At 37.6% G+C, this 12,759-nt stretch overlaps 1 protein-coding gene and 1 long non-coding RNA gene across 3 annotated transcripts in view; one reads left to right on the forward strand and one right to left on the reverse strand.

Annotated features, from left to right (window-relative positions):
- Positions 1–316: 316 nt before the first annotated feature.
- The window catches only part of GOLPH3L (golgi phosphoprotein 3 like), a 45,958-nt gene continuing 33,515 nt past the window's right edge, over positions 317–12,759 (reverse strand). For both annotated transcript variants that reach the window (XM_081307072.1, XM_081307071.1), the window contains one exon: positions 317–2,557. In XM_081307072.1, coding sequence (XP_081163198.1) covers positions 2,130–2,557 — 428 coding nt within the window. In that variant the 3' untranslated portion in view covers positions 317–2,129. The remainder of the gene's footprint in view (positions 2,558–12,759) is intronic.
- LOC308656242 lies at positions 2,565–7,472 on the forward strand. The gene is made up of 2 exons (XR_014023658.1): positions 2,565–4,582; positions 4,819–7,472. It is a non-coding gene; the product is annotated as an uncharacterized lncRNA (long non-coding RNA).

The following is a 12,759-nucleotide window of genomic DNA, read 5'->3' on the forward strand; positions in this document are numbered from 1 at the left end:
CCCTGTTTTAGAAAATTTACTTTGAGTGAGGGTGTCACTTAAGTTGCTCAGGCTGGCCTCAAATTTGTGATCCTCCCGCTTCAGCCTCCCAAGTATATGGGATTATAGGTGTAAAACAGGGACTGGCATGGTATACAAAGGGAGAGGCATTATTAGCTTTGTGTGAAAAGTTATTTTTTCTAACTAAAACAAATGAATACTGCTATTATATTATGCACAGAAAGATGAGAGAGATAGTAATTGATCTTTATTATATAGAAATGTGAAGGTCATATGAATTAAACAGGAAGGTGTTTGGCAATGAACATTATGCAGATTTGAACTGAAGACATCCTCATTTTATTGAGATACAAGATAAAAATAAACACTAAGAGTCGCAAAGAAAGAACTCAACTTCTACCCCACAATCACACTGAAACTTTCCACAGGAAAACCTGGTTTCAATTCATGCCGAATTGTTAAATAGAGAAAGAAAAGTTACATCAGCTTTTGTAATTTTAGAGAGACAGACTGAAACTCTACTTAGCCTCTCATTTAAAATTTGTTTCACATTACAATTAAATCTTTATGCACCTAAGAAAAACCAGAAGTGAAAACAAAGTGTTCAGTTGAGGAATTATTAGGAATTTTACATTTGAGGGAGGAGATAAAGTTAATCATTTAATTACTTCTGATCAAGAGAATGTGATGACAGGTCTGGGTTTAACCCTTTGATAGCCTGTTTCTCCACAGTGGTCAACAGGCAGGAGCCAATTAAAGTATAATAAATGCTGGACATTAGTACAATTCAGTGTCTGTCCTCTTCATACAATACCTTACAGCAGTGTAATCCTAACACCAAATTGCCCCTTTACATAGAACCTTTATTAATCTAGCTTCTCTTTACCTCAATACTGAAGTGAAAAGCATTTTAGAGAGTTGGCCACACTGACCAGAGGGGTACCTGTACATCAAATATAGACAAAACTACTCAAAGAACTCTTACATAGGTAGAACTTTTCAATTTGTGTAGAAACCCAAAAAAGGGAACAAGAGCATGTGGAGTTTGGATATACAGTCTGGATTCAGAGTGCTGCTATTTGGAAACTGAAACAATTTCTCAGTTCAATCAGAGCAGAGACATATATACATTCATTTATTTGTGGTACTGGGGTTTGAACCTAGGGCCTTGTGAGGCAAGCACTCTACTACTAAACTTTATCCTCAGACCACTACTTTGAGACAGGATCTAAGTAGACTAGGCTGGCCTTGAACTTGCCATTCTTTTACCTCAATCTCCCCAGTGTCTGGGATTACAGGTTTGTGCCACCATGTCAGGCTTATAGCAGACTAAGAGGAAATAGGACAGTCCTGTGCTAAAGGATGGAAATTCTTAGGCCACCTCTATCCTCTTCAGATTATAATGCTGATTCCATGAAGGTGGTGGTTGTGACACATTTTTTCTTTTTTATTTAAACCTTTGTCTTAATGAGTGAAGGAGCATGATTTCTAAAAGGGTGTATAGGATATATTTCTGGCTATAGGAGTGTAGGACCCAGGTAATCAAATGTGGGACATTTTCATTAGGTTAGAAAAAGAAAGATAAAAAAATCAAAGATAAAAATCTCAGAAACCATCTGCTTAAAAATTAGTTTGGTTTCCACTGCTACTCATTCAAAGACAATGAATTCAATAAGCTATATTATTTAGCTGAATCTGAGAGATAAAAGACTATGTAACATGTATTTAAGATAGAAAACAAACTTAGAAAAATATAATAAATGGTTTGCTCTTCATCTCATTCACATTCTGCTGTAGAAGAACATAAAACCCCACTTAGATATTCATAACCCTATTTATCCAAAAGTACAATGGATGAAATTAAACCAAGAAATGGGAGAAAAATGTTTATTGGGTGTGTGTGGGCTCACCCAGTATATTCGTCTATGGAGTAAAAGTTTAGGGAGAAATAACATCTGCTTATAATGGTCAAGGCATACGGAAGCCCTAAAATTACTCTCCCCAAATCATGAATCTGACCAAAAGAAGGAGTAAAAAATGATGAAACCATTTCAGGACACCAAACTCAGTGATGGGGTCTCTGAAAGTCACCAGCCAGCAGGTAAAAAGAAAAAACCCATTGGCTGGCTCTAGGATTTATTGAAGGCAGCCAGCACAGCCCAGATCATCTCTGTAGCATTGTGCTTTGTCCCCTCCACTTCAGGGTCCAGTTCTACTAGGTCCTTGGCTCTATTCATTGCCACATCATATCTGTCATCTGTCAGTGAGGAGAAGACATTCTCTAGCACATCAGAGGAGTGGGCTAGCACCAGGAGTGCTAGCGTTCGCCTGTCCATACGCTGAGGATCATTTACCCACCGCTCTAGTACACTATCTTGAAGTTTTTTCACTAGTCGCTGTTTCTCTGTTGTATTGGTCACAGGATGAGTAGTCATGTCAAATAGCAGGAAATTCTGCTTCTCAGTGGTTAAAATACCCTTCTCTACTAGGTTCTTTGCAATTCGCTCTCGTACGTTTCTCAGCTGGTACTGTAATTTGAAGGGGTTCCAGGTCTCACCTATGGGGAAAAGAAATAGGACATAATGACCAGAAAGAGAAAAATAAAATGAAAAAAGCAAATTAGTTATTTGGAACCCTGAATGGTTAAAAATTTGAGAGTATAATTTTCACTTATTCATGAAGGAATAATCTTCCTTTCTCAGTCTATTTTATCATTTGTCCTTTATACTATGTTTTTTTTTTTCCCCACTCCAACTGTATTTCCCATTAAACCACCTTTTAAAAATGTCATCAAGGGGACTGGGGTTGTGTCTCAGTGGTAGAGTACTTGCTTAGCACGTGCAAGACCCTGAGTTTGATTCTCAGCACCATATAAAAATAGATAAATTTAAAAAATGTCATCAAGGACTTACATATTGCTAGTGTTTATGAACTTTATTTCTATTCTTTTTTTTTGTACTGAGGATTGAACTCAGGGGAGCTTTACCACTGAGTTACATCCCTAGCCCTTTTTATTTATTTAAAAATATTTTTTAGTTGTCAATGGACCTTTATTTATTTATATGCAGTGCTAGGCAAGTACTCTGTACCACTAAGCCAGAATCCCAGTCCTAATTTTTTTTTTTTTGGGGGGGGGGGAAAGATATGGCTAAGTTGCTTAGGGCCTTGGTAAGTTTCTGAGGCCAGCAATCTTCCTGCCTCAGCCTCCCAAGTTGCAGGATTATAGGTATGTGCTACCATACCTGGTTTTATTTCTATTCTTATATGACTTCTCTGTAACACTGTTAATTATTCATGTATTTTTTAAATCCTTCTAGGCTGGGTGCAGGAGTGCTTGCCTAGAATCCCAGTGACACCCATGTTTATTGGGTGTGTGTGGGCTCACCCAGTTTATTCATCTATGGAGTGAAAGTTTAGGGAGAAATAACACCTGTTTATAATGGTCAAGGCACATGGAGGAACCCTAAAATTGCTCCCCCCAAATCATGAGTCTGACCCAAAAGAAGGAATAAAAAATGATGAAAATATGGGAGGCTGAGGCATGAGGATCATAAATTTAAGGCCGGCCTGGGTAACTTAGCAAGACCCTTTTCAAAATACTATTGTTCACCTAAGAATAGTACCTGGTTACCCAAGAGCTTTCATGGAGATGTACAATGAGATTAATGTTGCTTTCATGCTGGCTAATACAATATTCATTCTGAAAGCCTATGGATCAAAGAGTAACTCTGACTTTCAAGACTTATTATTTAAGAATCATAATTATGTGGCTGGGAGTATACCTCAACGGTAGAGTGCTTGCTTATCATGTGTGAGGTCTTGGGTTTGATTCCTAGTGCTGTCAAAAAAGCGGGGGGCACTTTACCACTGAGCTACACCCCCAGCCCTTTTTATTATTAAATTTGAGACACAGTCTTGATAAATTGCTTAGGCCCTCACTAAGTTGCTGAGGCTGGTCTTGAACTTGCAATTCTCCTGTTTCAGCCTTCTGAGTGGCTGGGATTATAGGCATGTGCTAATTTGCCCTACTAGGAAATGTATTCCATAAGACTATAGCTGCTACTGATAATGATTCCTCTGATGATCCGGGTTTTGAAAATGTTCAGGGAAGAATTCACTATTCTATATGCCATTAAGAACATTTGTGGGGCTGGGGCTCAGTGATAGAGTGCTTGCCGAGCATGCATGAGGCACTGGGTTCGATTCTCAGAACCACATAAATGTTAAATAAAGATATTGTTGAAAAAAAAAAAAGAACATTCGTGATAGATGGGCCTGGTGGTACACACTTGTAACCGTAGCACTTTGGGAGTCTGAAGTAGGAGAATTGTAAGTTTGAGATCAGCCTTAGCAACTTAGTGAGACCCTATTTCAAAATTAAAAAAAAAAAAAAAGTGGGGGAGGCTGGAGATATATTTCAGTAGTAAAGTGTCCCTGGGTTAAATATCCAGTACCATAAAATAAACAAAACAAAAACAACAGCAAGAGAAACAAACTCATGATTCATGGGAAGAGATAAAAATGTCAATATAAACAGAGTTTGGAAAAAGTTGATTTTTTTTTTTTTTTTTTTAAAGAGAGAGTGAGAGAGGGGAGAGAGAGAGAGAGAGAGAGAGAGAGAGAGAGAGAGAGAGAGAGAGAGAGAGAGAATTTTTAATATTTATTTTTTTAGTTCTCGGCGGACACAACATCTTTGTTGGTATGTGGTGCTGAGGATCGAACCTGGGCCGCACGCATGCGAGGCGAGTGCGCTACCGCTTGAGCCACATCCCCAGCCCCAAAAGTTGATTTCTAATGAATGACTTTGAGAGGATCAAGACTTCAGTAAAGGAAGTTAACCGCAGGTGCAGTAGGAATAGCAAGAGAACTAGAATTATAAGTGGAGCCTAAAGAGGTAACTGAATTGCTATAATTTTATGATAAAACTTTAATGCTTGAGGAGTCCCTTTTTGTGAATGAGCAAAGAAAGTAGTTTCTTCCTCAGCTCTCCTTTATTTTGTGGTGCTGAAGATTGAACCTATGACCTCACACATGCTAAGTAAGTGTTCTACTACTAAGCTAAACTCTCAGCCCTCTTTTTCTGTTTTCATCTTTCTCTGTCTCCTTTCTTTTCCTCTCTTTCAACTTCCCTCATTTCTTTTCTCTATTTTGGTACTGGGGATTGGACCGAGGGGTACTTTAGCACTGAGACACATTCCCAACCCTTTTTATTTTGAGACAGGTTCTCACTAAGTTGCTTAGGGCCTTACTAATTTGTTGAGGCATGCCTCAAACTTGTGATACTCCTGCCTCAGCCTCCCAAGGTGCTGGGATGACAGGGGTATGCCACCACATGCTACTGCATCTGCAGTTAACTTCTCTCTCTCTTACATGGGGTGTTGCTAAGTTTCCCAGGCTGGCCTTGAACTTCTGTGCTCAAGTTATCTTTCTTCCTGTTTCCCCCTCCCCCAAGTAGTTGGGACTAATATGCAATATGCCACTGTGCCCAGCAGAGAGTGGTTTCTTGAAATTGAATCTGTTCCTGGTAAATATGCTGTGAACTTGTTGAAATGACAACAAAGAATCTACAACAATATGACATTAACTTGGTTGAGAAAGCAGCAACAGAGTTTGAGAGAACTGACTCCAATTTTGTAAGAGGTTGTACTATTGATAAAATGTTATCAAACAGTATTACACACTAACAGAGAAATCTTTACATGAAAAGAATAATTAATTAATCAATGAAGCAAACTTTATTATTTTAAGAAATTGCTACAGCTACCCCAACTTCAGCAACCATCACCCTTATCAGTCAGCAGTCATCAACACTGAGGCAAGACTACCAACAAAAGATTAAGTCTCAGATTATCATTAGCATCATTAGTGATTTTTAGTCATAGTGATGTGTTTGTGTGTGTGTGTGTGTGTTTGTGCACGATATATATGTATAAATTTTTTCTTTTTTGGCCAGGCTGGGAATTGAGCCCTGTGTCTTGCACATGCTTGGCAAGTGTTCACTCATAAATTCTTTTTTGGTACCAGGGATTAACCCAGGGACATTTAACCCCTAAGCCACATTCCCAGCCCTTTTATTTTTTATTTTGAGACAGGGTCTTGCTAAATTGCTTACAGCCTCACTAAACTGCTGAGGCTGACTTTGACTTGTAGTTCTCCTCAGCCTTCCCAGTCACTGGGATTAGACGCATGTACCTCCATGTCTAGCCCATGAAGTATTTTTAAAATAAGTTATATAATTTTTTTTATTTTAGACATGATGTTAGTGCTGGTGTCACTCAGTGGTAGAGCCTCTTCCTGGGATGTCCCTGGGTTTAATCCCTCTGCATTTCCCTGAGTTTGATCCCCAGCACTACAAAACAACAACAAATAGTCATAATTCTATTGCAAACTTTTTTTTTTGTACTAGGGATTGAACCCAGGGTGCTCTCCTCTGAGGTACATCCCCAGACCTTTTGATTAATTTTTAAATTTTGAGATAGGGGGGCTGGGACTGGGGCTCAGTGGTAGAGCGCTTGCCTAGCATGTGCAAGGCCCTGGGTTCGATCGTCAGCACCAGACATTAAAAAAAAATTTGAGACAGGTTCTTGCTTAATTGTTTAGGACTTAACTAGGTTGCCGAAGTTGTTCTTGAACTTTTGATCCTCCTGTCTTTTTTTTTTTTTTTTTTTTTTTTGTGGTGCTGGGGATTGAACCCATGGTCTTATACATGTGAGGCAAGCACTGTACCAACTGAGCTAGATCCTCAGACCTTAATCCTCCTGTTTCAGCCTCCTGAGATGCTATGATTACAGGCATGTGCCATTATGCCTGGCATTGAAAACTTATTAGACTATAGCACAGTGCAAACTTTTGTGTGACTTTTTTTATTTAATTTTTTAAATAAAATCTATAACTAAAAAAATTTTTATTTATTTTAAGAAGTTGCTACAGCTACCCCAACTTCAGCTGTAGATGGGCACAATACCTTTATTTATTTATATGTGGTGCTGAGGATGGAACCCAGTGCCTAACCCATGCAAGGCAAGCACTCTACCACTGAGCCACAACCCCAGCCCCTATGTGACTTCTTTTATTATAATATTCAATTTACTGTGGAGATTTGGAAAGATAGTAAAGGAGATAGACCTATCGAAGGAAAATATAAGATATAAATTGAATCATCTCAGTAATAATATTAGATATGAATAAATCAAAACACTCTAAGCAGCCTGGGGCAGTAGAATATGCTTGTAATCTCAGCAACTTGGGCAGGCCCTAAAAAACTTAGTAAGACCCTGTCTCAAAATAAAAAGTAAAAATGGCTGAGACATAGCTCAGTGACAAACTGCCCCTGGGTTCAGTACTAAAAAAACCCAAATCAAACCAAACCAAGAAACAATAAAAATAACAACAATCTAAGCAAAGATAGAAACTGTTAGATTGAATGATAAAACAAGATACAATTGTGCGCTAGCTACTTTCTACAATTCTTTTTTTTTTTTAAATGTTTTTTTTAATATTTATTTTAGTTTTCGGCAGACACAACATCTTTGTTGGTATGTGGTGCTGAGGCTCGAACCTGGGCCGCACGCATGCCAGGCGAGTGTGCTACCGTTTGAGCCATATCCCCAGCCCTTCTACAATTCTTTAAAAAATATTTTTTTAGTTGTCTATGGACCTTTATTTTATTTATTTATATGCAGTGTAGAGAATTGAACCCAGTGCCTCACACATGCTAGTCAAGCACTCTGCCACCGAGACACAACCCTAGCCCAACTTTCTATACTTTATATTCAAATATAAATAGGATGACACTAAAAGGATGAAAAAAAAAAGTGTTGTGTAAACAGTAACTATAAGAGAGCTGGAGTGACTAGATAGGCTTTAAAAAGTGCTACTAGAGGAGCTGCGGTTGTGGCTCAGTGGTAGAGTGCTTGCTTAGCATGCATGAGGATCTGGATTTAATCCTCAGCACCACATAAAAATAAAGATACTATGTCCACCTAAAACTAAAAAATAAACATTAAAAAAAAGAAGTGCGGGCTGGGGATGTGGCTCAAGCGGTAGCGCGCTCGCCTGGCATGCATGCGGCCCGGGTTCGATCCTCAGCACCACATACAAACAAAGATGTTGTGTCTGCCGAAAACTAAAAAATAAATAAATATTAAGTCTCAAAAAAAAAAAAAAAAAAAAAAAGAAGTGCTACTAAATTGGAGGAATATTATCTTAATAATTCAAAGGTCAATTTCCCAGAAAGACATAAAGATTATAAATGCATATACAACTAATGACAGTCCATCTTAAAATATATGAAGCAAAAATGGTCAGAACTCACAAGAGATGATTCAATACTAATCAGAGACTTTGATATGCTATTTTCTATACAACAAGGTAGAAGATCAACAAAGAAACAGAAGACTTGAACAAAGGTATAAGCCAATAAAATCTAATGAGACATCTTTTTTTGTGTGTGTGGGTGTATATGATCATGGGTATCAAACTTGGGGCCTCACACATGTCAGGCAAGTGCTACACCACTGAGTTATACCTCTAGCCCTCTAACAAGACATCTTTACAACATTCTACCTCCAATAAGACATAAGTCTTAAATTGTATAACATTCTCAGCATAACCTTCCTGTGCCATCCCATTCCATGTTTCAGGTCTTTGTCTAGCATATCCATACTGTATATACCACCCACCCATTAGTCACTTAATAGCCATTTTAGTTGTCAGACTGACTGTATCACAGTGCATGTGTTCAAGCTTAATAGAAGCTTCATGCTATGTCACAATGCCAATGTCATTCACTTCAATTCATCTCATCAGGTGGGCATTGTATTATCTTTAAATGATCACAGTGAATGAGTACAAGATTTTTTTTTTTCTCATGGTGCTGGGGATCAAAATGCAGGCTCTCACACATGCCAGGCAAATGCTCTACCACTAAAACACATTTGCAGCCCACATTAAGAGAAACATACCACATGTTCAGTAACTCAGCATGACCTTGTCTCAAAATAAAAAACTGAAAAGGGCTGGTGATATAGCTCTGTGTCCCTGGATTCAATCCCCATACTTCCAAAAGCCCCCAAAATATAAAAACAAAAAACATCAAAACAAATAAATGGACAAATTCCTGAAAAAACACAAATCACCTAAACTGAGTGAAGAATAAAAAAATCTCAACAGATGGATGACAAAAGACTGAATTAGTAACCAAAACCTCCTGACATAGAGGACCAGATGGGTTTACCAGTGAATTTTACCTAACAGTGTGTTAGTCTGTTTTTTTTGTTGCTGGGACCAAAATACCTGACAAGAACAATTTAGAGGAGGAAAAGTTTATTTTGGCTTATAGTGTTTCAGTGGTTCAGTCCATGGTCAGCTGACTCCATTGCTCTGGGCCCAAGGTGAGGCAGAACTTCATGGTAGAAGGGTGTATGGGAGAAACACTGCTTATCTCATGGCAAATAAGAGGCAGGTAGGGTAGAGTTTGGGAGTACCACAGGATAGATGAACCCTTCTAGGAAAGGCCCCCCTCCAGTGACCCACCTCCTTTAGCCATACCCCATCTGCCTACAGTTACTACCCGGTTAGCACATTCAAACTAGAATGGACTGATTAGATCATAATTCCCCTAATTCAATCATTTCCCCTTTGAACATTCCTGCATTAACACAGGAGCTTTTGGGGAACACCTTATATACAAACCATATAAAGAATTAACACCAGGGCTGGGGTTGTGGCTCAGTGGCAGAGCACTTGCCTAAGCATGTGTGAGGCACTGGCTCAATTCTCTGTACCACATAAAATAAATAAAGATATTGTTCCCATCTACAGTTAAAATTTTTTAAAATCAAATAAAATTTATCATAGGAATTCAGCATAAGAAAATGAAAGAAAGTAATATATCACATTAATTAGCAAAAGGAAAAAAAAACAAATACATAAAACACCTTTTCTTGATAAAAATTCTCAGAAAATTAGGAAAAATTATATTTATTTATGAAGAACCCCATACCTGATACCATATTCAATGGTGACAGAAAGCTTTTTTCAAAGGTCAGAAAAAATACAAGGATGCTTGCTTTTATGATTACTACTCAATAATGCAGTAGAAGTTTTAGCCAGAGGTATTAGAAGATCAGTCAATAAATAATTAAGTAAATAAATAAATAAATAAATACATCCAATTTGGAAAGGAAAAGGTCAAACTAATTCTATTTAAGATGACATAATTCTATATATAAAAAATCCAAAAGAAACATGGATGAAAAAGTACCAAAGCTAATAAATTCAGCTATGTTTATAGGGTACAAGATCAACACACAAACATCAGTTGAATTTCTAAACATGAGATTTGAACAATCTGAAAAGGAAATTAAGAAAGCAATTCCAGAGTTGGGATTATGGCTCAGCGGTAGAGGCTCGCCTAGCACATGTGAGCCCCTGGGTTCAATCCTCAGCACAACATAAAAAAAATAAATAAATAAAATAAAGATAGTGTGTCCAACTACAACTATAAGACAAATATTAAAAAGAAAAAAGAAAGCAAATCCATTTCCAATAGCATCTCAAAAAAAAAAAAATGCTTAGGAATAAGTTGAACCACAGGGATGAAAGATTTGTACACTGAGGGCACGGTTGTAGCTCAGTGGTGGAGCACTTGCCTAGCATGTGCGAGGTACTGGGTTTAATCCTCAGCATCACATAAAAATAAATAAAAGTATTGTATCCATTTACAACTAAAAAAATAATAATAATAAAAGATTTGTACACTGAAAACCACAAAACATTGCTAAAAGAAATTAAAGAAGGGCTGGGTTTGAGGCTCAGAGGTACAGCGCTAGCCTAGCATGTGTGAGGCCCTGGATTCATTCCTCAGCACCACATAAAAATAAATAAATAAAATGAAGTTATTGTGTCCAACAACTACTAAAAAATAAATATTAAAAAAAAAAGAAATTTGGGCTGGGGATGTGGCTCAAGCGGTAGGTAGCCCGCTTGCCTGGCAGGCGTGCGGCCTGGGTTTGATCCTCAGCACTACATACAAATAAAGAGGTTGTGTCCACTGAAAAGCTAAAAAATAAATATTAAAATTCTCTCTCTCTTAAAAAAAAAAGAAATTAAAGAAGACTGGAAAAAATGGGAAGATATCCCATATTAATGAATATTAACATTATTAAGATATCAATACTATTCAAAGTGATCTACAAGTTCAACACAGTTCCCATCAGATTCTAAGAGTCTTTTCTGAAGAAATGGAAGAGCCATTCCTCAAATTGATTTAGAATTGCAAAGGGCCCAAAGTAGCCCAAACAATCTTCAAAAAGAATGAAGTTGGTGGAATCACACTTCCTGCCTTAGAAACGTACTAAAAAGCTAGAGTAATTAAAACAGTATGATACAACATTCAGACAGACATATAGACCAAAGCAATAGAATACAGAGCCCAGAAATAAACCTTCACATATATGATTGATCTACATTTTTTTTTTTTTAAAGCTGGGGTCTTGCTATGTTGCCCAAGCTGGCCTTGAACTTTTAGACTCAAGCATCCCTCTGCTTCAGTCTCCTGAACAGCTGGGACTAGAGATGTCTGACACCACACTTGGCTTGGTCAAATTTTTTTTTTTTTCCTTTTTGGGTAGTAGGGGCATTTAACTACTGAGCCACATCCACAGACCTTTTTATTTTTTATTATTATTTTTTTAATATTTAAGATGAACACAACATCTTTATTTTATCTTATTTTTTTTTTAATGTGGTGCTGAGGATGGAACCCAGCGCCCCGAGCATGCTAGGCAAGCGTGCTACTGCTTGAGCCACATCCCCAGCCCTTTTTTTTAGTTTTATTTTGAGACAGGGTCTTACTAAATTGCTTAGGACCCCCTGAATTGCTGAGTCTGGCCTCAAACTTGCAATCCTCCTGACTCAGCCTCCTGAGTCACTGGGATCATAGGCATGCACCATCAAACCTAGCTGATCACTTTTTTTGTTTATTTTTTATGCAGTGCTAAGGATTTGCCTCACACCTGGTAGGAGAGCACTCAGCTACTTAGCTACAGCCCCAGCCCTTGATCACTTGGTTTTTAACAATGCTGCCAAGACCATTCAACAAGAAAAGTACAGTTTTTTTTTCCTCAATAAAAAGTGCTGAGAAATCAGAACACAGCTGATATCCACATGCTCAAGAATGAAGATACACCTTTATTTTGCACCATATATGGTAATTTTTATTAACTTAAAATGAAATCAGTGAATCTGGCGATGGAGCTCAGTGATATAGTGCTTTTTGCCTAGCACACATGAGGTACTGGATTCAATTCCTTGGCACCAAAACAAACAAAAAAAAGATCTCAAGGACTAAAATTTAATACTCTTAGAAGAAAACAGGAAAAATATTCTTTAAACTGAATTTAGCAATGATTTCACACAAGCAATAAAAGCAAAAATAATTGGACTTTATCAAAATTAAGAACTTTTGTACATTAAAGGGTATAATCAAGAAAATAAGAATATTGTCATCCATGAAAATATCTGCAAATTATACATTTGATAAAGGACTGATAAAAGAACTTCTAAACTGGGTATGATGGTGCACGCCTATAATCCCAGCTGAGGCAGGAGGATCACAAGTTCAAAGGCAACCTTAGCAAATTTGAAGGCCCTAAGCAACTTAGTGAGACTTATCTCAAAAAAAGGGAGGAAAAAAAAAAAAAAAGCTGGGTGCAGTGGGTGGCACATGCTTATAATCCCAGTGTCTAGGGAGGCTGA

The sequence above is a fragment of the Spermophilus citellus genome (genome assembly GCF_964194105.1).
Source record: "Spermophilus citellus genome assembly, chromosome: 9".
Classification (NCBI taxonomy): Eukaryota; Metazoa; Chordata; class Mammalia; order Rodentia; family Sciuridae; genus Spermophilus; species Spermophilus citellus.